At 43.1% G+C, this 25203-nt stretch overlaps 1 protein-coding gene across 2 annotated transcripts; it reads right to left on the bottom strand.

Moving 5' to 3' along the window:
* Window positions 1-24757, bottom strand: LOC124002544 (sodium- and chloride-dependent taurine transporter-like). 2 transcript variants are annotated; one of them, XM_046310014.1, is made up of 5 exons: window positions 24718-24757; window positions 22785-22887; window positions 21892-21992; window positions 5705-5875; window positions 1-2014 (listed from the first exon to the last, which is right to left on the bottom strand). In XM_046310014.1, exons 1-5 carry the CDS (start codon window positions 24727-24729, stop codon window positions 1856-1858), a joined length of 546 nt encoding a protein of 181 aa, XP_046165970.1. In that variant the 5' UTR covers window positions 24730-24757; the 3' UTR covers window positions 1-1855. The 2 variants fall into 2 exon arrangements, with proteins under 2 accessions (XP_046165970.1, XP_046165971.1); XM_046310015.1 differs by lacking the exon at window positions 24718-24757 and adding an exon at window positions 24490-24514.
* Window positions 24758-25203: the final 446 nt, after the last annotated feature.

The following is a 25203-nucleotide window of genomic DNA, read 5'->3' as shown; positions in this document are numbered from 1 at the left end:
TATACATTAAGTTGTACTTCAATAGTTACTGTATGGGGAGTATACATTAAGTTGTACTTCAATAGTTACTGTATGGGGAGTATACATTAAGTTGTACTTCAATAGTTACTGTATGGGGAGTATACATTAAGTTGTACTTCAATAGTTACTGTATGGGGAGTATACAGTAAGTTGTACTTCAATAGTTACTGTATGGTGAGTATACATTAAGTTGTACTTCAATAGTTACTGTATGGTGAGTATACATTAAGTTGTACTTCAATAGTTACTGTATGGGGAGTATACATTAAGTTGTACTTCAATAGTTACTGTATGGGGAGTATACATTAAGTTGTACTTCAATAGTTACTGTATGGGAGTATACATTAAGTTGTACTTCAATAGTTACTGTATGGGGAGTATACATTAAGTTGTACTTCAATAGTTACTGTATGGGGAGTATACATTAAGTTGTACTTCAATAGTTACTGTATGGGGAGTATACATTAAGTTGTACTTCAATAGTTACTGTATGGGGAGTATACATTAAGTTGTACTTCAATAGTTACTGTATGGGGAGTATACATTAAGTTGTACTTCAATAGTTACTGTATGGGGAGTATACATTAAGTTGTACTTCAATAGTTACTGTATGGTGAGTATACAGTAATGTATCATGTCATTATGGCAGGTCCTTTAGACTCCTATCAATCATGGAGCAGACAGACATAAGAGATGGTAAATGCGTTATATAGTGATGCTGTTGTGCTTCTTATTGACTTGCCACGATGTCACGTCCTCTATCTATAGCCAGAAATACGACAAGAGACTAAAACACTGAGAATAAAAGGAAAACCCACTGCATTATTTAAGTGAAAATAATAAAACAGAGACTTTAAACATGTGTTTATGTAGCTACTGTATGCACAGGGATGGATGGATGGTACGTAGCAGTAGTGTCCACACCGATTGTAGTCTAGTCTAAAATGGAGTTGGGCTGACTGTATGTACACAGTACACCGTACAGGGAGGACAGGTCTGTACCTCCACAACCAAGTACAGTTGCTGGCACTAAAATGTTAGGTTGCACTGCAGTATTATATATATATATATACTGGCAAAACAATTGGGTCAAGATGCTCAAGTGCCTTCTAGCAATTGTTTGTCACAAAACCCGGTACAGCAGAAAAGGTACAGGGTTTCATTTTTTGTTTTGTTTTAGTGGCCCGCAACTGTAGATGAGATGTTCTTGGATCCTGAACCCAGCTCAGTAGTGGAGGTACGTTCAGGGTTCAGCTGTAAATTTTACAACAAACATCAACGACAAAACACACTCGACTAATCTCACTGTATACAAGAGGCACCACCTCCACAATATTATCATAACTATAGACATTAGTTAAAGCTGAGAGCAACTAGGTTGATCAAATGTTACAGCTGAAACCACGACACACATTACGTTCTTCCGGGTTTTATACAGCCTTCTTTTTTTTTTCTTTTTTCAAAGTATCCACGCCAAAATAGAGACAGACCACTGATAATTCAACAGGGGGAAATAAGAAGGTATGTCTGATTCTGTTCTTATACGATACTGCTGCTCCATGTGACATGGAGATAAAAATTTTAAAAATGACTTTTAACTTCATCCAATCATAATAACAGTAATATTCTTAACAATAGTTTAATAAAAAAATATTTAAAACATAGACAGGAAACCCAATAATGTAACTTCCTCTGTAGAAAACAAAACAAAAAAAGAACCGTCCTAGTGCAGATACATGTAAACCTGGTCCTACAACTAGTTTAGCGATAATATAGTATAATAACATAGAAAGCGGGTATTTAAAAAAAAAATCTTTCCTCTCACAGAGAGCGCTCACATCATGGTTTCTACAATAGTGTGGGTGGGCTTGATCAGGCCGTTGTTCCCGTTGGGGTCCAGCGGGAAGGCCAGCTCGCAAGCCTTGCCCTTAGAACGGTGGTCGGCTGGACGGGAGCTAGCACCTCCTAGCGGAGCCGCCACAGCCTTGATCCTCTGGAGGGAGAAAAAAAGAAAAGCTCTGTTTAACTTCACAGTAAATACCAATATACAAGTATGATTTTACGACTGTAAGTGTATCTGTCATAGATGGATGGACATGAGACCTCCACAGGGTTCTAGGGGTAGGGGCCAGAGTCTAGGAGTAGGGGTCTAGGAGTAGGGGCCAGTGTCTAGGGGTAGGGGCCAGAGTCTAGGAGTAGGGGTCTAGGAGTAGGGGCCAGAGTCTAGGAGTAGGAGTCTAGGAGTAGGGGCCAGGGTCTAGGGGTAGGGGCCAGGGTTAGGGGTCTAGGAGTAGGGGCCAGGGTCTAGGGGTCTAGGAGTAGGGGCCAGGGTCTAGGGGTAGGGGCCAGAGTCTAGGAGTAGGGGTCTAGGAGTCGGGGCCAGGGTCTAGGAATAGGGGTCTAGGAGTAGGGGCCAGGGTTCTAGGGTTAGGGGTCTAGGAGTAGGGGCCAGGGTCTAGGAGTAGGGGTCTAGTGTTAGGGGTCTAGGAGTAGGGGCCAGGGTCTAGGGGTAGGGGCCAGAGTCTAGTGTTAGGGGTCAGCAGCAAATCACTGCCTTCCTGAAGACAAACAATGTATACGAAATGCTTCAGTCTGGTTTTAGACCCCATCATAGCACTGAGACGGCACTTGTGAAGGTGGTAAATTACATTTTAATGGAATCGGACCGAGGCTCTGCATCTGTCCTCGTGCTCCTAGACCTTAGTGCTGCTTTTGATATCATCAATCACCACATTCTTTTGGAGAGATTGGAAACCCAAATTGGTCTACACGGTCAAGTTCTGTCCTGGTTTAGATCTTATCCGTCGGAAAGATATCAGTTTGTCTCTGTGAATGGTTTGTCCTCTGACAAATCAACTCTAAATTTCGGTGTTCCTCAAGGTTCCGTTTTAGGACCACTATTGTTTTCACTATATATTTTACCTCTTGGGGATGTTATTCGAAAACATAATGTTAACTTTCACTGCTATGCGGATGACACACAGTTCTACATTTAAATGAAACATGGTGAAGCCCCAAAATTGCCCTTGCTAGAAGAATGTGTTTCAGACATAAGGAAGTGGATGGCTGCAAACGTTCTACTTTTACAGAGATGCTTTTACTTTTACAGAGATGCTTGTTCTAGGTCCCAAGAAACAAAGAGATCTTCTGTTGAATCTGACAATTAATCTTAATGGTTGTACAGTCGTCTCAAATAAAACTGTGAAGGACATCGGCGTTACTCTGGACCCTGATCTCTCTCTTGAAGACCATTTCAAGACCATTTCATGGACAGCTTTTTTCCATCTACGTAACATTGCAAAAATCATAAACCTTTTGTCCAAAAATGATGCAGAAAAATTAATCCATGCTTTTGTCACTTCTTGGTTAGACTACTGCAATGCTCTACTTTCCGGCTACCCGGATAAAGCACTAAATAAACTTCAGTTCGTGCTAAATACGGCTGCTAGAATCCTGACTAGAACCCAAAAAATTGATCATATTACTCCGGTGCTAGCCACTCTACACTGGCTTCCTGTCAAAGCAAGGGCTGATTTCAAGGTTTTACTGCTAACCTACAAAGCATTACATGGGCTTGCTCCTACCTATCTCTCTGATTTGGTCCTGCCGTACATACCTACACGTACGCTACGATCACAAGACGCAGCTCTCCTAATTGTCCCTAGAATTTCTAAGCAAACAGCTGGAGGCAGGGCTTTCTCCTATAGAGCTCAATTTTTATGGAACGGTCTGCCTACCCATGTCAGAGACGCAAACTCGGTCTCAACCTTTAAGTCTTTGCTGAAGACTCATCTCTTCAGTGGGTCATATGATTGAGTGTAGTCTGGCCCAGGAGTGGGAAGGTGAACGGAAAGGCTCTGGAGCAACGAACCGCCCTTGCTGTCTCTGCCTGGCCGGTTCCCCTCTTTCCACTGTGATTCTCTGCCTCTAACCCTATTAGTCACTGGCTTACTGGGGCTCTCTCATGCCGTCCCTGGAAGAGGTGAGTCACCTGAGTGGGTTGATTCACTGATGTGGTCATCCTGTCTGGGTTGGCGCACCCCCTTGGGTTGTGCCATGGTGGAGATCTTTGTGGGCTATACTCAGCCTTGTCTCAGGATGGTAAATTGATGGTTAGAGATATCCCTCTAGTGGTGTTGGGGCTGTGCTTTGGCAAAGTGGGTGGAGTTATATCCTTCCTGTTTGGCCCTGTCCAGGGGTGTCCTTGGATGGGGCCACAGTGTCTCCTGACCCCTCCTGTCTCAGCCTCCAGTAATTATGCTGCAGTAGTTTATGTGTCGGGGGGCTAGGGTCAGTTTGTTATATCTGGAGTACTTCTCCTGTCCTATTCGGTGTCCTGTGTGAATCTATGTGTGCGTTCTCTAATTCTCTCCTTCTCTCTTTCTCTCTTTCTCTCTCTCTCGGAGGACCTGAGCCCTAGGACCATGCCCCAGGACTACCTGACATGATGACTCCTTGTTGTCCCCAGTCCACCTGGCCGTGCTGCTGCTCCAGTTTCAACTGTTCTGCCTTATTATTATTCGACCATGCTGGTAATTTATGAACATTTGAACATCTTGGCCATGTTCTGTTATAATCTCCACCTGGCACAGCCAGAAGAGGACTGGCCACCCCACATAGCCTGGTTCCTCTTTAGGTTTCTTCCTAGGTTTTGGCCTTTCTAGGGAGTTTTTCCTAGCCACCGTGCTTCTACACCTGCATTGCTTGCTGTTTGGGGTTTTAGGCTGGGTTTCTGTACAGCACTTTGAGATATCAGCTGATGTACGAAGGGCTATATAAATACATTTGATTTGATTTAGGAGTAGGGGCCAGATTCTAGGGTGAGGGGTCTAGGAGTAGGGGCCAGGGTTCTAGGGTTAGGGGTCTAGGCGTAGGGGCCAGAGTCTAGGGTTAGTGGTCTAGGAGAAGGAGCCAGAGTCTAGGGTTAGGGGTCTAGGAGAAGGAGCCAGAGTCTAGGGTTAGGGGTCTAGGAGAAGGAGCCAGATTCTAGGGTTAGGGGTCTAGGAGTAGGGGCCAGAGTCTAGGGTTAGGGGTCTAGGAGTAGGGTCCAGTGTCTAGCGTTAGGGGTCTAGGAGTAGGGGTCTAGGGGTAGGGGTCTAGGAGTAGGGGCCAGGGTCTAGGGTTAGGGGCCAGAGTCTAGGGTGAGGGGTCTAAGGAGAAGGGGCCGGAGTCTAGGGTTAGGGGTCTAGGAGTAGGGGCCAGGGTTCTAGGGTTAGGGGCCAGCGTTTAAGGTTAGTGGTCTAGGAGTAGGGGCCAGTGTCTAGGGTTAGGTGTCTAGGAGTAGGGGTCTATGGGTAGGGGTCTAGGAGTAGGGGCCAGAGTCTAGGGTTAGGGGTCTAGGAGTAGGGGCCAGTGTCTAGGGTTAGGGGTCTAGGAGTAGGGGTCTATGGGTAGGGGTCTAGGAGTAGGGGCCAGAGTCTACGGGTAGGGGTCTAGGAGTAGGGACCAGAGTCTAGGGGTAGGAGCCTATGGATAGGGACCAGGGCCTAAGGGTATGGGAATAGGGGTAGGGCCAAGGGGGTAGGAGCTCGGGGCCAGGGTCTATATATTAGATGCACTATTGTAAAGTGGCTGTTCCACTGGATGTCATAAGGTGAATGCACCAATTTGTAAGTCGCTCTGGATAAGAGCGTCTGCTAAATGACTTAAATGTAATGTAAATGTATATGGATTAAATACTGACCTCTATGAGTGGTCCATCGGACTGGATGATCTTGATGACCACCACCATAGGAATACAGATCATAGAAGCCAGGGCCAGAGTCCAGCCCACACCGATGGACCAGTCGGGGTACTCGTAGACCTTGTTGTACGTCAAAGGTTTATATTTGACCAAGGAGAAAATGAAGCAACCCTGGAGACAAACAGCAATGGAAATCAGAATCACCTTTATTCTCAAAATACATTATCATCTGTCTGTATATCATGTTTATCGTCTGTCTGTACATCCTGTTGATCATCTGTCTGTACATCCTGTTGATCATCTGTCTGTACATCCTGTTGATCATCTGTCTATATATCCTGTTGATCATCTGTCTATATATCCTGTTTATCATCTGTCTATATATCCTGTTTATCATCTGTCTATATATCCTATTTATCATCTGTCTATATATCCTATTTATCATCTGTCTGTACATCCTGTTGATCATCTGTCTATATATCCTGTTTATCATCTGTCTATATATCCTGTTTATCATCTGTCTATATATCCTGTTTATCATCTGTCTATATATCCTATTTATCATCTGTCTGTACATCCTGTTGATCATCTGTCTGTACATCCTGTTGATCATCTGTCTGTATATCCTGTTTATCATCTGTATATCCTGTTTATCATCTGTGGTGTGGCAGCACCATTTCACCAAGTCAAATTCCTGTACATGCAAAACAGTATATACAGACAGATGATAAACAGGATATACAGACAGAAGTTAAACAGGATATACAGATGATAAACAGGATATATAGATGATAAACAGGATATACAGATGATAAACAGGATATACAGATGATAAACAGGATATATAGATGATAAACAGGATATACAGATGATAAACAGGATATATAGATGATAAACAGGATATATAGATGATAAACAGGATATACAGATGATAAACAGGATATATAGATGATAAACAGGATATACAGATGATAAACAGGATATACAGATGATATACAGATGATAAACAGGATATATAGATGATAAACAGGATATACAGATGATAAACAGGATATATAGATGATATACAGGATATACAGATGATAAACAGGATATATAGATGATAAACAGGATATACAGATGATAAACAGGATATACAGATGATATACAGATGATAAACAGGATATATAGATGATAAACAGGATATACAGATGATAAACAGGATATATAGATGATAAACAGGATATACAGATGATAAACAGGATATACAGATGATATACAGATGATAAACAGGATATATAGATGATAAACAGGATATACAGATGATATACAGATGATAAACAGGATATATAGATGATAAACAGGATATACAGATGATAAACAGGATATATAGATGATAAACAGGATATACAGATGATAAACAGGATATACAGATGATATACAGATGATAAACAGGATATACAGATGATAAACAGGATATATAGATGATAAACAGGATATATAGATGATAAACAGGATATACAGATGATAAACAGGATATATAGATGATAAACAGGATATATAGATGATAAACAGGATATATAGATGATAAACAGGATATACAGATGATATACAGATGATAAACAGGATATACAGATGATAAACAGGATATATAGATGATAAACAGGATATATAGATGATAAACAGGATATACAGATGATAAACAGGATATACAGATGATAAACAGGATATACAGATGATAAACAGGATATATAGATGATAAACAGGATATATAGATGATAAACAGGATATATAGATGATAAACAGGATATACAGATGATATACAGATGATAAACAGGATATATAGATGATAAACAGGATATATAGATGATAAACAGGATATATAGATGATAAACAGGATATACAGATGATAAACAGGATATACAGATGATATACAGATGATAAACAGGATATATAGATGATAAACAGGATATACAGATGATATACAGATGATAAACAGGATATATAGATGATAAACAGGATATATAGATGATAAACAGGATATACAGATGATATACAGATGATAAACAGGATATATAGATGATAAACAGGATATACAGATGATATACAGATGATAAACAGGATATATAGATGATAAACAGGATATATAGATGATATACAGATGATATATAGATGATAAACAGGATATACAGATGATAAACAGGATATACAGATGATATACAGATGATAAACAGGATATATAGATGATAAACAGGATATACAGATGATATACAGATGATAAACAGGATATATAGATGATAAACAGGATATATAGATGATAAACAGGATATACAGATGATATACAGATGATAAACAGGATATATAGATGATAAACAGGATATACAGATGATATACAGATGATAAACAGGATATATAGATGATAAACAGGATATATAGATGATATACAGATGATATATAGATGATAAACAGGATATATAGATGATATACAGATGATAAACAGGATATATAGATGATAAACAGGATATACAGATGATAAACAGGATATACAGATGATAAACAGGATATGCAGATGATAAACAGGATATACAGACAGATGATCAACAGGATATACAGACAGATGATCAACAGGATATACAGACAGATGATAAACAGGATATGCATGTAGAACTTTACACAAATAACATGTGGCATGTACACTGTGTACACTGTAAGCTAAGAATAACAAGCTATAGCTTGTAAAGCGACATAAGGGAGGATTGATGAATTTCTGATAACTCATATTATCCATTGTCTGACAATCAGGAAACGGTTGGGTCTTGGTTTATGTATATATGCCATTTAGCAGACGCTTTTATCCAAAGCGACTTACAGTCATGTGTGCATACATTCTACGTATGGGTGGTCCCAGGGATCGAACCCACTACCCTGGCGTTACAAGCGCCATGCTCTACCAACTGAGCTACAGAAGGACCACGTAATGGACAGTTTGTTCTGAATAGGGCTGTGGTGGTCAGGGGATTCTTCCTTATGGGCGTGTTGTCGGGTTAACAGTTGTGAAACTCGTCTGGCTGTTCTTCAGTGGGCTCCTTCACTCAGGAGCGTGACACTGCCGTTTCTGCTTGTTCGGACTGAAGTTAGTCAGCTGGTGATTGTCAAGCAAATAACTGTCGGTCTCACGGTAATTGACTGTTAATTAACATAAACACAGAATTAACATAAACGGTGAATTAACATAAACACCTAATAAACATAAACACGTAATTAACATAAACTCATAATTAACATAAACACATAATTAACATAAACACATCTCCTGGCTTCCACATGTAACCTACAAGACACTGATGCAGACCTTTGGAACATCTACATGTTAAAACATCTAATAAATCCATGTCATATATCCTACACCTTCACAATAAATCCATGTAATATAGACTACACCTTCACAATAAATCCATGTAATATAGACTACACCTTCACAATAAATCCATGTAATATAGTCTACACCTTCACAATAAATCCATGTAATATAGTCTACACCTTCACAATAAATCCATGTAATATAGACTACACCTTCACAATAAATCCATGTAATATAGTCTACACCTTCACAATAAATCCATGTAATATAGTCTACACCTTCACAATAAATCCATGTAATATAGTCTACACCTTCACAATAAATCCATGTAATATAGTCTACCTACACCATCACAATAAATCCATGTAATATAGTCTACCTACACCATCACAATAAATCCATGTAATATAGTCTACACCTTCACAATAAATCCATGTAATATATCCTACAACATCACAATAAATCCATTATTTATTTTAGACCGGTCTAAAGAAACATGATGTGAAGAGCGTGTAGTCTATTTCAGAAGAACAGAATAGCATATTCTGAGTTGTCCTTATTTTAAGGCCCTGATGTGGTTAAACTAAAATCGCTTAACTTATTTGATTTTTTAGTAGGTGATAAGAATAACAGAAACAGAGTTTATTCAAGTCCAAACAGGGAAAACAGAAATCTCTAGTCAATCGCCACAGAATCAAATCAGAGAGCTCACACGCAGCATCTGATGAAGGCAAAAAACACGACAGGACAGGGCGAAACACAATCACAGCATGGTGAATCGGGACAGGAACGGAACACAAAGGAATAAAAGGGCCAGGGAAAGGATCGGGAACAGGTGTGGGAAGACTTCACTCACGATAGAGAGAGGAGAGAGATAGAGAGAGGGAAAGAACCTAATAAGACCAGCAGGGGGAAACGAATAGAAGGAAAAGCAAAATGACAAGATGATATAAGACAAAACATGACCTAGTAAAACTGACTATTATCCTACGCTGAGCTTCCTAGTAAAACTGACTACGATCCTCGGCGATGTCATCTACAAAATGGCTTCCAACACTCTACTCAGCAAACTGGATGCAGTCTATCACAGTGCCATCCGTTTTGTCACTAAAGCACCTTATACCACCCACCACTGCGACTTGTATGCTCTAGTCGGCTGGCCCTCACTACATATTCGTCGCCAGACCCACTGGCTCCAGGTCATCTACAAGTCCATGCTAGGTAAAGCTCCGCCTTATCTCAGTTCACTGGTCACGATGGCAACACCCATCCGTAGCACGCGCTCCAGCAGGTGTATCTCACTGATCATCCCTAAAGCCAACACATCATTTGGCCGCCTTTCGTTCCAGTACTCTGCTGCCTGTGACTGGAACGAATTGCAAAAATCGCTGAAGTTGGAGACTTTTATCTCCCTCACCAACTTCAAACATCAGCTATCCGAGCAGCTAACCGATCGCTGCAGCTGTACATAGTCTATAGGAAAATAGCCCACCCATTTTCACCTACCTCATTCCCATACTGTTTTTATACTGTTTTTATTTATTTATTTTTCTGCTCTTTTGCACACTAATATCTCCACCTGTACATGACCATCTGATCATTTATCACTCCAGTGTTAATCTGCAAAATTGTATTATTCGCCTACCTCCTCATGCCTTTTGCACACATTGTATATAGACTGCCCATGTTTTCTACTGTGTTATTGACTTGTTAATTGTTTATTCCATGTGTAACTCTGTGTTGTCTGTTCACACTGCTATGCTTTATCTTGGCCAGGTCGCAGTTGCAAATGAGAACTTGTTCTCAACTAGCCTACCTGGTTAAATAAAGGTGAAATAAAAAAATAAATAAAAATGAAAGAAACAGTAACCATACAAATTGCACTGTTGGTTAGAGGGTTAGGGTAAGTCAGCATTTCACTGTAAGGTCTACTACACCTGTTGTATTCAGCATTTCACTGTAAGGTCTACTACACCTGTTGTATTCAGCATTTAACTGTAAGGTCTACTACACCTGTTGTATTCAGCATTTCACTGTAAGGTCTACTACACCTGTTGTATTCAGCATTTCACTGTAAGGTCTACTACACCTGTTGTATTCAGCATTTCACTGTAAGGTCTACTACACCTGTTGTATTCAGCATTTCACTGTAAGGTCTACTACACCTGTTGTATTCAGCATTTCACTGTAAGGTCTACTACACCTGTTGTATTCAGTATTTCACGTAAGGTCTACTACACCTGTTCTATTCAGCATTTCACTGTAAGGTCTACTACACCTGTTGTATTCAGCATTTCACTGTAAGGTCTACTACACCTGTTGTATTCAGCATTTCACTGTAAGGTCTACTACACCTGTTGTATTCAGCATTTCACTGTATTTCAGGTCTACTACACCTGTTGTATTCAGCATTTCACTGTAAGGTCTACTACACCTGTTGTATTCAGCATTTCACTGTAAGGTCTACTACACCTGTTGTATTCAGCATTTCACTGTAAGGTCTACTACACCTGTTGTATTCAGCATTTCACTGTAAGGTCTACTACACCTGTTGTATTCAGCATTTCAGTGTGAGGTCTACTACACCTGTTGTATTCAGTATTTCACGTAAGGTCTACTACACCTGTTGTATTCAGCATTTCACTGTGAGGTCTACCACACCTGTTGTATTCAGCATTTCACTGTAAGGTCTACTACACCTGTTGTATTCAGCATTTCACTGTAAGGTCTACTACACCTGTTGTATTCAGCATTTCACTGTAAGGTCTACTACACCTGTTGTATTCAGCATTTCACTGAGGTCTACTACACCTGTTGTATTCAGTATTTCACTGTAAGTTCTACTACACCTGTTGTATTCAGCATTTCACTGTAAGGTCTACTACACCTGTTGTATTCAGCATTTCACTGTGAGGTCTACTACACCTGTTGTATTCAGCATTTCACTGTAAGGTCTACTACACCTGTTGTATTCAGCATTTCACTGTAAGGTCTACTACACCTGTTGTATTCAGCATTTAACTGTAAGGTCTACTACACCTGTTGTATTCAGCATTTCACTGTAAGGTCTACTACACCTGTTGTATTCAGCATTTCACTGTAAGGTCTACTACACCTGTTGTATTCAGCATTTCACTGTAAGGTCTACTACACCTGTTGTATTCAGCATTTCACTGTAAGGTCTACTACACCTGTTGTATTCAGCATTTCATTGTAAGGTCTACTACACATGTTGTATTCAGCATTTCACTGTGAGGTCTACTACACCTGTTGTATTCAGCATTTCACTGTAATGTCTACTACACCTGTTGTATTCAGCATTTCACTGTAAGGTCTACTACACCTGTTGTATTCAGCATTTCACTGTAAGGTCTACTACACCTGTTGTATTCAGCATTTCACTGTAAGGTCTACTACACCTGTTGTATTCGGCGCACGTGACAAATACACTTTTGATTTGATTTGATCTGCCATTCCCTTCAAACAAACACCTATTGTTTCATGAATGTTGGGGAACATTTAAAAAAAAAATGTAAACAATTATTTGCCGAAATTGATAATAAGGCTACTGCCATATCAAATGATCGTGTCAACCACCACCACAATAACATCAGGGCCGTCAGTAATATACATTCATAAACATATACTCTCTTCAAATTCTCTCTCATTCCCTCTCATTCTCCTCAAATGATCCTCAGTCTCCCCTTTTAGTTCGTCTCATGAGAACAATTAGCAATGTGTTTTCTGGTCGTTAAGGGGATTAATTGAGATTAGTCTAAAGACGGAGCCAAGCACCACATTTACCAAATGCCTCAACCGTTTTAATCCAGCGCCGAACACACAGTTTTACCCCCAGCCATCTGTTAGTTTCCCTTTAATCTCCAAGGACACAGGGCAACACGGGAGTGAAATGTGACCTTACAGAGAAACGATAGGGTTTTAGAGAGGGAGACCTGGCAACTGTTGTTATGCAAATTATCCTAAAACCCCTCATCCCACCACCCAATTTAAGACCCTAGTCCTAAAGCTCTGATAGGAACTGGTCTACTGTTTAACTCTCCTCACACACTCCCCCCGCTCCTCTCGTTCCTCTCCCCTCCTCTCATCCAGTCTTCTCCCTGTCTTCTCTCCCCCCCCTCTCATCCAGCCTTCTCCTCTCTTTTCTCCCCTCCTCTCATCCAGTCTTCTCTCTTCTCTCCCCTCCTCTCATCGTCTTCTCCTCTCTTCTCCCCCCCTCTCATCCAGTCTTCTCCTCTCTTCTCTCCCCTCCTCTCATCCAGTCTTCTCTTTTCTCTCCCCCCTCTCATCCAGCCTTCTCCTCTCTTCTCTCCCGTCCTCTCATCCAGTCTTCTCCTCTCTTCTCTCCCCTCCTCCAGTCTTCTCCTCTCTTCTCTCCCGTCCTCTCATCCACTCTTCTCTTCTCTCCCCTCCTCTCATTCAGTCTTCTCCTCTGTTATCTCCCCTCCTCTCATCCAGTCCTCTCCTCACTTCTCTTCTCTCCTCTCATCCAATCTTCTCGTCTCTTCTCTCCCCCTCTCATCCAGTCTTCTCCTCTCTTCTCTTCTCTCCTCTCATCCAATATTCTCCTCTCTTCTCTCCCCCCCTCTCATCCAGCCTTCTCCTCTCTTCTCTCCCGTCCTCACATCCAGTCTTCTCCTCTCTTCTCTCCCCTCCTCTCATCCAGTCTTCTCCTCTGTTATCTCCCCTCCTCTCATCCAATCGTCTCCTCTCTTCTCTCCCCCCTCTCATCCAGTCTTCTCCTCTCTTCTCTCCCCTCCTCTCATCCAGTCTTCTCCTCTCTTCTCTCCCGTCCTCTCATCCAGTCTTCTCCTCTCGTTCCTCTAACCTCCTCTCATCCAGTCTTCTCCTCTCTTCTCTCCCATCCTCTCATCCAGTCTTCTCTTCTCTCCGCTCCTCTCATCCAGTCTTCTCCTCTCTTCTCTCCCGTCCTCTCATCCACTCTTCTCTTCTCTCCCCTCCTCTCATTCAGTCTTCTCCTCTGTTCTCTCCCCTCCTCTCATCCAGTCTTCTTCTCTCTTCTCTCCCCTCCTCTCATCCAGTCTTCTCCTCTCTTCTCTCCTCTCATCCAGTCTTCTCCTCTCTTCTCTCCTCTCATCCAGTCTTCTCCTCTCTTCTCTCCTCTCATCCAGTCTTCTTCTCTCTTCTCTCCCCTCCTCTCATCCAGTCTTCTCCTCTCTTCTCTCCTCTCATCCAGTCTTCTCCTCTCTTCTCTCCTCTCATCCAGTCTTCTCCTCTCTTCTCTCCTCTCATCCAGTCTTCTCTTCTGTTCTCTCCCCTCCTCTCATCCAGTCTTTGCCTCTCTTCTCTCTCTCTTCTCCTCCTCTTCTCCCTCTCCCTCTTCCTCTCAGCAGGCAAGTTTCAAGTGTTTATTGTCACGTGCACTAGTACAGTGAAAGGCCTTTCTTGCTTTTTCCCAACAATGCTGTATTAATATCAGTTGTATTATAATATTTATTTTTAATAAAAGTCAAGTAGAACAAAAACACACGAAAAATTGAAATAAGAAGAACAGGAGAAAGTAAGTAAGCTACATAAAGGGTCAGTTACAGGGACAGTTCCAGGGTCAGTAGCTATATAAAGGGTCAGTAGCTATATAAAGGGTCAGTAGCTATATAAAGGGTCAGTTACAGGGACAGTTCCAGGGTCAGTAGCTATATAAAGGGTCAGTAGCTATATAAAGGGTCAGTAGCTATATACAGGGTCAGTTACAGGGACAGTTCCAGGGTCAGTAGCTATATAAAGGGTCAGTTACAGGGACAGTTCCAGGGTCAGTAGCTATATACAGGGTCAGTTACAGGGACAGTTCCAGGGTCAGTAGCTATATAAAGGGTCAGTAGCTATATAAAGGGTCAGTTACAGGGACAGTTACAGGGTCAGTAGCTATATAAAGGGTCAGTAGCTATATAAAGGGTCAGTAGCTATATACAGGGTCAGTTACAGGGACAGTTCCAGGGTCAGTAGCTATATAAAGGGTCAGTAGCTATATACAGGGTCAGTTACAGGGACAGTTCCAGGGTCAGTAGCTATATAAAGGGTCAGTAGCTATATAAAGGGTCAGTAGCTATATAAAGGGTCAGTAGCTATATAAAGGGTCAGTAGCTATATAAAGGGTCAGTAGCTATATAAAGGGTCAGTAGCTATATAAAGGGTCAGTAGCTATATAAAGGGTCAGTTACAGGGACAGTTACAGGGTCAGTAGCTATATAAAGGGTCAGTAGCTATATACAGGGTCAGTAGCTATATACAGGGTCAGTTACAGGGTCAGTTCCAGGGTCAGTAGTTATATACAGGGTCAGTTCCAGGGTCAGTAGCTACATAAAGGGTCAGTTACAGGGACAGTTCCAGGGTCAGTAGCTATATACAGGGTCAGTAGCTATATACAGGGTCAGTTACAGGGACAGTTCCAGGGTCATTAGCTATATACAGGGTCAGTTACAGGGACAGTTCCAGGGTCAGTAGCTATATACAGGGTCAGTAGCTATATACAGGGTCAGTTACAGGGACAGTTCCAGGGTCAGTAGCTATATACAGGGTCAGTAACTATATACAGGGTCAGTTACAGGGACAGTTCCAGGGTCAGTAGCTATATACAGGGTCAGTAACTATATACAGGGTCAGTTCCAGGGTCAGTAGCTATATACAGGGACAGTTCCAGGGTCAGTAACTATATAAAGGGTCAGTAGCTATATACAGGGTCAGTAGCTATATACAGGGTCAGTAGCTATATACAGGGTCAGTTCCAGGGTCAGTAGCTATATACAGGGTCAGTAGCTATATACAGGGTCAGTTACAGGGTCAGTTCCAGGGTCAGTAGCTATATACAGGGTCAGTTACAGGGTCAGTTCCAGGGTCAGTAGCTATATACAGGGTCAGTAGCTATATACAGGGTCAGTTCCAGGGTCAGTAGCTATATACAGGGTCAGTTCCAGGGTCAGTAGCTATATACAGGGTCAGTAGCTATATACAGGGTCAGTAGCTATATACAGGGTCAGTTACAGGGTCAGTTCCAGGGTCAGTAGTTATATACAGGGACAGTTACAGGGTCAGTTCCAGGGTCAGTAGTTATATACAGGGTCAGTTACAGGGACAGTTCCAGGGTCAGTAGTTATATACAGGGTCAGTAGTTATATACAGGGTCAGTTCCAGGGTCAGTAGTTATATACAGGGTCAGTTACAGGGACAGTTCCAGGGTCAGTAGCTATATACAGGGTCAGTAGCTATATACAGGGTCAGTTACAGGGACAGTTCCAGGGTCAGTAGCTATATACAGGGTCAGTAGCTATATACAGGGTCAGTTACAGGGACAGTTCCAGGGTCAGTAGCTATATACAGGGTCAGTAGCTATATACAGGGTCAGTTACAGGGACAGTTCCAGGGTCAGTAGCTATATACAGGGTCAGTAACTATATACAGGGTCAGTTCCAGGGTCAGTAGCTATATACAGGGACAGTTCCAGGGTCAGTAACTATATAAAGGGTCAGTAGCTATATACAGGGTCAGTAGCTATATACAGGGTCAGTTCCAGGGTCAGTAGCTATATACAGGGTCAGTAGCTATATACAGGGTCAGTTACAGGATCAGTTCCAGAGTCAGTAGCTATATACAGGGTCAGTAGCTATATACAGGGTCAGTTACAGGGTCAGTTCCAGGGTCAGTAGCTATATACAGGGTCAGTAGCTATATACAGGGTCAGTTCCAGGGTCAGTAGCTATATACAGGGTCAGTTCCAGGGTCAGTAGCTATATACAGGGTCAGTAGCTATATACAGGGTCAGTAGCTATATAAATCAAATCAAATCAAATTTTATTTGTCACATACACATGGTTAGCAGATGTTAATGTGAGTGTAGCGAAATGCTTGTGCTTCTAGTTCCGACAATGCAGTGATAACCAACAAGTAATCTAACTAACAATTCCAAAACTACTGTCTTATACACAGTGTAAGGGGATAAGGAACATGTACATAAGGATATATGAATGAGTGATGGTACAGAGCAGCATACAGTAGATGGTATCGAGTACAGTATATACATATGAGATGAGTGTGTAGACAAAGTAAACAAAGTGGCATAGTTAAAGTGGCTAGTGATACATGTGTTACATAAGGATGCAGTCGATGATGTAGAGTACAGTATATACATATGCATATGAGATGAATAATGTAGGGTAAGTAACATTATATAAGGTAGCATTGTTTAAAGTGGCTAGTGATATATTTACATCATTTCCCATCAATTCCCATTATTAAAATGGCTGGAGTTGGGTCAGTGTCAATGACAGTGTGTTGGCAGCAGCCACTCAGTGTTAGTGGTGGCTGTATAAACAGTCTGATGGCCTTGAGATAGAAGCTGTTTTTCACCTTCGCCTTCTGGATGATAGCGGGGTGAACAGGCAGTGGTTCGGGTGGTTGATGTCCTTGATGATCTTTATGGCCTTCCTGTAACAACGGGTGGTGTAGGTGTCCTGGAGGGCAGGTAGTTTGCCCCGGGTGATGCGTTGTGCAGTCCTCACTACCCTCTGGAGAGCCTTACGGTTGAGGGCGGAGCAGTTGCCGTACCAGGCGGTGATACAGCCCGCCAGGATGCTCTCGATTGTGCATCTGTAGAGGTTTGTGAGTGCTTTTGGTGACAAGCCGAATTTCTTCAGCCTCCTGAGGTTGAATAGGCGCTGCTGCGCCTTCTTCACGACGCTGTCAGTGTGAGTGGACCAATTCAGTTTGTCTGTGATGTGTATGCCGAGGAACTTAAAACTAGCTACCCTCTCCACTACTGTTCCATCGATGTGGATAGGGGGTGTTCCCTCTGCTGTTTCCTGAAGTCCACAATCATCTCCTTAGTTTTGTTGACGTTGAGTGTGAGGTTATTTTCCTGACACCACACTCCGAGGGCCCTCACCTCCTCCCTGTAGGCCGTCTCGTCGTTGTTGGTAATCAAGCCTACCACTGTTGTGTCGTCCGCAAACTTGATGATTGAGTTGGAGGCGTGCGTGGCCACGCAGTCGTGGGTGAACAGGGAGTACAGGAGAGGGCTCAGAACGCACCCTTGTGGTGCCCCCGTGTTGAGGATCAGCGGGGAGGAGATGTTGTTGCCTACCCTCAACACCTGGGGGCGGCCCGTCAGGAAGTCCAGTACCCAGTTGCACAGGGCGGGGTCGAGACCCAGGGTCTCGAGCTTGATGACGAGCTTGGAGGGTACTATGGTGTTGAATGCCGAGCTGTAGTCGATGAACAGCATTCTCACATAGGTATTCCTCTTGTCCAGGTGGGTTAGGGCAGTGTGCAGTGTGGTTGAGATTGCATCGTCTGTGGACCTATTTGGGCGGTAAGCAAATTGGAGTGGGTCTAGGGTGTCAGGTAGGGTGGAGGTGATATGGTCCTTGACTAGTCTCTCAAAGCACTTCATGATGACGGAAGTGAGTGCTACGGGGCGGTAGTCGTTTAGCTCAGTTACCTTAGCTTTCTTGGGAACAGGAACAATGGTGGCCCTCTTGAAGCATGTGGGAACAGCAGACTGGTATAGGGATTGATTGAATATGTCCGTAAACACACCGGCCAGCTGGTCTGCGCATGCTCTGAGGGCGCGGCTGGGGATGCCGTCTGGGCCTGCAGCCTTGCGAGGGTTAACACGTTTAAATGTCTTACTCACCTCGGCTGCAGTGAAGGAGAGACCGCATGTTTCCGTTGCAGGCCGTGTCAGTGGCACTGTATTGTCCTCAAAGCGGGCAAAAAGTTATTTAGTCTGCCTGGGAGCAAGACATCCTGGTCCGTAACTGGGCTGGATTTCATCTTGTAGTCCGTGATTGACTGTAGACCCTGCCACATGCCTCTTATGTCTGAGCCATTGAATTGAGATTCCACTTTGTCTCTGTACTGACGCTTAGCTTGTTTAATAGCCTTACGGAGGGAATAGCTGCACTGTTTGTATTCAGTCATGTTGCCAGACACCTTGCCCTGATTAAAAGCAGTGGTTCGCGCTTTCAGTTTCACGCGAATGCTGCCATCAATCCACGGTTTCTGGTTAGGGAATGTTTTTATCGTTGCTATGGGAACGACATCTTCGACGCACGTTCTAATGAACTCGCACACCGAATCAGCGTATTCGTCAATATTCCCATCTGACGCAATACGAAACATGTCCCAGTCCACGTGATGGAAGCAGTCTTGGAGTGTAGAGTCAGCTTGGTCTGACCAGCGTTGGACAGACCTCAGCGTGGGAGCCTCTTGTTTTAATTTCTGCCTGTAGGCAGGGATCAGCAAAATGGAGTCGTGGTCAGCTTTTCCGAAAGGGGGCGGGGCAGGGCCTTATATGCGTCGCGGAAGTTAGAGTAACAATGATCCAAGGTTTTACCACCCCTGGTTGCGCAATCGATATGCTGATAAAATTTAGGGAGTCTTGTTTTCAGATTGGCTTTGTTAAAATCCCCAGCTACAATGAATGCAGCCTCCGGATAAATGTTTTCCAGTTTGCAAAGAGTTAAATAAAGTTCGTTCAGAGCCATCGATGTGTCTGCTTGGGGGGGGGATATATACGGCTGTGATTATAATCGAAGAGAATTCTCTTGGAAGATAATGCGGTCTACATTTGATTGTGAGGAATTCTAAATCAGGTGAACAGAAGGATTTGAGTTCCTGTATGTTTCCTTCATCACACCATGTCCCGTTAGTCATGAGGCATACGCCCCCGCCACTCTTCTTACCAGAGAGATGTTTGTTTCTGTCGGCGCGATGCGTGGAGAAACCCGTTGGCTGCACCGCCCTGGATAGCGTTTTCCCAGTGAGCCATGTCTCCGTAAAGCAAAGAACGTTGCAGTCTCTAATGTCCCTCTGGAATGCCACCCTTGCTCGGATTTCATCAACCTTGTTGTCGAGAGACTGGACATTGGCAAGAAGAATACTGGGAAGTGGTGCGCGATGTGCCCTTTTTCGGAGTCTGACCAGAACACCGCCGCGTTTCCCTCTTTTTCGGAGTCGTTTCCTTGGGTCGCTGCATGCGATCCATTCCGTTGTCCTGTTTGTAAGGCAGAACTCAGGATCCGCGTCGCGGAAAACATATTCTTGGTCGTACTGATGGTGAGTTGACGCTGATCTTATATTCAGTAGTTCTTCTCGACTGTATGTAATGAAACCTAAGATGACCTGGGGTACTAATGTAAGAAATAACACGTAAAAAAAACAAAAACTGCATAGTTTCCTAGGAACGCGAAGCGAGGCGGCCATCTCAGTCGGCGCCGGAAGTAAACAGCGTCAGTTACAGGGTCAGTTCCAGGGTCAGTAGTTATATACAGGGACAGTTACAGGGTCAGTTCCAGGGTCAGTAGTTATATACAGGGTCAGTAGTTATATACAGGGACAGTTACAGGGTCAGTTCCAAGGTCATTAGCTATATACAGGGTCAGTAGCTATATACAGGTTCAGTTACAGGGTCAGTTCCAGGGTCAGTAGCTATATACAGGGTCAGTTCCAGGGTCAGTAGCTATATACAGGGTCAGTTACAGGGTCAGTTCCAGGGTCAGTAGTTATATACAGGGACAGTTCCAGGGTCAGTAACTATATACAGGGTCAGTTCCAGGGTCAGTAGCTATATACAGGGACAGTTCCAGGGTCAGTAGCTATATACAGGGTCAGTAGCTATATATAGGGTCAGTAGCTATATACAGGGTCAGTTCCAGGGTCAGTAGCTATATACAGGGTCAGTAGCTATATACAGGGTCAGTTACAGGGTCAGTTCCAGGGTCAGTAGCTATATACAGGGTCAGTAGCTATATACAGGGTCAGTTCCAGGGTCAGTAGCTATATACAGGGTCAGTAGCTATATACAGGGTCAGTAGCTATATACAGGGTCAGTTACAGGGTCAGTTCCAGGGTCAGTAGTTATATACAGGGTCAGTAGTTATATACAGGGACAGTTACAGGGTCAGTTCCAAGGTCATTAGCTATATACAGGGTCAGTAGCTATATACAGGTTCAGTTACAGGGTCAGTTCCAGGGTCAGTAGCTATATACAGGGTCAGTTCCAGGGTCAGTAGCTATATACAGGGTCATTTACAGGGTCAGTTCCAGGGTCAGTAGTTATATACAGGGACAGTTCCAGGGTCAGTAACTATATACAGGGTCAGTTCCAGGGTCAGTAGCCATATACAGGGACAGTTCCAGGGTCAGTAGCTATATACAGGGTCAGTAGCTATATACAGGGTCAGTAGCTATATACAGGGTCAGTTACAGGGTCAGTAGCTATATACAGGGTCAGTAGCTATATACAGGGTCAGTAGCTATATACAGGGTCAGTTACAGGGTCAGTTCCAGGGTCAGTAGTTATATACAGGGACAGTTCCAGGGTCAGTAACTATATACAGGGTCAGTTCCAGGGTCAGTAGCTATATACAGGGACAGTTCCAGGGTCAGTAGCTATATACAGGGACAGTTCCAGGGTCAGTAGCTATATACAGGGTCAGTAGCTATATACAGGGTCAGTATCTATATACAGGGTCAGTATCTATATACAGGGTCAGTATCTATATACAGGGTCAGTAGCTATATACAGGGTCAGTTCCAGGGTCAGTAGCCATGGAGCGGCAGGTAGCCTAGAGCGTTGGATCGAAAGGTTGCTGGATCGAATCCCCGAGCTGACAAGGTACAAATCTGTCGTTCTACCCCTGAACAAGGCAGTTAACCCACTGTTCCTAGGCCGTCATTGAAAATAAGAATTTGTTCTTAACTGACTTGCCAAGTTAAATAAAGGTTAAATATAAAGGGGCAGTTCATGTTTTGACCAGTGCACATCATGTACAGTCGGGTACAGGAAGTCAGTATCAATTAACATAAGACTCACCACACAAAGAAGAGGCGTGATCACAGACCAGCTCCATTTCATCCAGGGATTTGGTCGGTAGCCAATCATGTCTTCAATCGCATCATAGAAATTATCAACGCCTGACGGGAGGAGAACATGGTTAAATAGGGGTCATTTTGGTCATTTTAGCATTTTAAATATTCCTGAACAAACACTTGCACCCCCCCCCTTCTAGTTCTGACTTTGCTGATAGCTACTTCACTGAGGGGAAAGTGTAGTTACTATGACTGAGATATGTGGCTGTTTTCACCAAGCTATCTTAAGATCCATGAACTAACTGTAAGTCTCTCTGGATAAGAGCGTCCGCCAAATGACCAAAATATCAAAAAATGTCAATTATGACACGACATAAATGACACATTAGACAGATTTCCCCAATATAGTATGTCTCATTCTCGTCTATGTGATGGGACACAGCCACATATTATGGGTCTACGTCTCGGTCTATTTTGGCACTGTCAGTTGAACAATATTATATTATATATTTATATATAATATTTATTGCAACAATAAAGTGTAACAAAGGGGAAAATATATTTGTTGCATTCGAGACAGAACTGTAAAACCTCTAGATAGCATGACTATTTGTGATTGTAAAGTATTATAAAAGGTAGCCTAGCGCTTAAGACAATGGGCCAGTAAAGGGAAACATTGAACCCTGGCCGAGGTGGATGAAAAACAATAATCTGTCAATGTGCCCATGAGGAAGACGCTTGACCTGAATTGCTCCTGTATGTTGCTCTGGTTAAGGAACATCTGTTAACTGACTAACATGTCAAATGATATGTTTAACTGACATAGAGCCTGAGGATGTTGAATGTTCACAGTTTCTATACAGACACACGGAGCATTGTGTTTCAGAGCAGACGTACCATAAACCCAGGCTACAGCAATACATTCAAAGAATGCAACCCACAAAAGGCACACACCGCTGGCTGCATAGTAGTCAAAGAGCTGAAAGACATACATGCCACCCTGTGGGAGAGAGACACAGGCAGGATTTAGTGCTTGGGTCATGTTGGAATGTAGCATGCTAAGATAGATGTACAGTCAGAGACACAGTAGAAGTTGATATACTGTAGTGTATGTAGGGCTGGAGAGGGTGTTGGCCCCTAAGACCAGTGGTGGGAGAATACACAGGTTTCCATTCCAACTGACACTCTGTTTCCTACGTCAATTGTTTCCAACCGCTGTGCCGTGAAACTTTTCCTAATCTTGATTATGTTTTTGATGACTCACTTATAAACGTGACCTGTGGAATGCACGGAATAGCCCAACGGAACCTTGAGCGGTTCAGTGTTCCAATGGGATATCCCAACGGAACCTTGAGCCGTCCAGTGTTCCAACGGAATATCCCAACGGAATCTTGAGCGGTTCAGTGTTCCAACGGAATATCCCAACGGAATCTTGAGCGGTTCAGTGTTCCAATGGAATATCCCAACGGAACCTTGAGACCGTCCAGTGTTCCAACGGAATATCCCAACGGAATCTTGAGCGGTTCAGTGTTCCAACGGAATATCCCAACGGAACCTTGAGCCGTTCAGTGTTCCAATGGAATATCCCAACGGAATCTTGAGCGGTTCAGTGTTCCAACGGAATATCCCAACGGAACCTTGAGCCGTTCAGTGTTCCAATGGAATATCCCAACGGAACCTTGAGCCGTTCAGTGTTCCAACGGAATAGCCCAACGGAATCTTGAGCGGTTCAGTGTTCCAACGGAACCTTGAGCCGTCCAGTGTTCCAACGGAATAGCCCAACAGAGCACTCCGTGAGAGGCAGCATGAGATTGTGATGTCATGGAAAAAACTTGGATAAAGCAGTAAGTCCCTGACTCCCTGGCTGTCTAGGGGGCCTGCCTGAGGGGAATCACATGCTTGTTTCTACATTGCGAGGCCGAGAGGCAGGGAGGTTTTCAGAAAGAGTGGAGATAAAAGACAGCGATGTAAGTGTGTGAGCCAGAAGCTTCTCTAAATAGATCATACCGTAGGCTACAGGGAAGCTCTTAATAGTACAGCAGCATATTTAGTGGTGCTATTATAAGGGACTGGCTGGCATGAGAAGAGAGGAAAAGAGGAAGTGGAACTGTTGTTTTGGGACTCTTGTTGCTGGGGGAATTCTGAGGTTTATTAACAATCCCCCTTAATACTTTGTTCTATTCATTAGGGCAGTAGTGGTTCCCAAACGTGTACTCACTGGTTCTGACCTGAGTACCCCTGGGGACCCTTGTACCCCTGTTTGGGAACCACTGCCTGCGGGTGTAGCTATTTACTGCACTACACATGTGGTGCTGCATATTGTCTTGAAAGTTATGTCCTAATATGTCTATAGCCCGCATTGTTATGGAAGCTGATAATGGAGACAGCAGTAATAGCAGAGGCCACAGTACCATATTAGGGCAAATTATAATATTAGACATAAATAACTTTAGTCAGATTGTTTTGTATTCATTAAGGGGGTGTAGGAAAGTACATTCACTAGACCTTACTTCAGTAACACTACTACAATAATATGATATCAGTGTAAAAAGTGAAAGTACACTACTAGTAACCATGGTAAGTCCCAGAAGATAGTACTTACCCTAGTAACCATGGTAAGTCCCAGAAGATAGTATTTACCCTAGTAACCATGGTAAGTCCCAGAAGATAGTATTTACCCTAGTAACCATGGTAAGTCCCAGAAGATAGTACTTACCCTAGTAACCATGGTAAGTCCCAGAAGATAGTACTTACCCTAGTAACCATGGTAAGTCCCAGAAGATAGTATTTACCCTAGTAACCATGGTAAGTCCCAGAAGATAGTACTTACCCTAGTAACCATGGTAAGTCCCAGAAGATAGCTTACCCTAGTAACCATGGTAAGTCCCAGAAGATAGTATTTACCCTAGTAACCATGGTAAGTCCCAGAAGATAGCTTACCCTAGTAACCATGGTAAGTCCCAGAAGATAGTACTTACCCTAGTAACCATGGTAAGTCCCAGAAGATAACCTACCCTAGTAACCATGGTAAGTCCCAGAAGATAGTACTTACCCTAGTAACCATGGTAAGTCCCAGAAGATAGTACTTACCCTAGTAACCATGGTAAGTCCCAGAAGATAGTACTTACCCTAGTAACCATGGTAAGTCCCAGAAGATAGTACTTACCCTAGTAACCATGGTAAGTCCCAGAAGATAGTACTTACCCTAGTAACCATGGTAAGTCCCAGAAGATAGCTTACCCTAGTAACCATGGTAAGTCCCAGAAGATAGCTTACCCTAGTAACCATGGTAAGTCCCAGAAGATAGCTTACCCTA

This window comes from Oncorhynchus gorbuscha, linkage group LG18 (assembly GCF_021184085.1).
Source record: "Oncorhynchus gorbuscha isolate QuinsamMale2020 ecotype Even-year linkage group LG18, OgorEven_v1.0, whole genome shotgun sequence".
Classification (NCBI taxonomy): Eukaryota; Metazoa; Chordata; class Actinopteri; order Salmoniformes; family Salmonidae; genus Oncorhynchus; species Oncorhynchus gorbuscha.
The sequence above is the reverse complement of the archived record's forward strand: the minus strand, read 5'-3'. Positions and strand labels throughout refer to the sequence as shown.

Coding starts and splice junctions, on each gene's coding strand:
- LOC124002544 (XM_046310014.1), bottom strand. Junction 5,876..21,891: donor TCACGCCTCTTCTTTGTGTG/GTGAGTCTTATG, acceptor GTTTGTCTCCAG/GGTTGCTTCATTTTCTCCTT. Junction 2,015..5,704: donor CCGATGGACCACTCATAGAG/GTCAGTATTTAA, acceptor TTCTCCCTCCAG/AGGATCAAGGCTGTGGCGGC.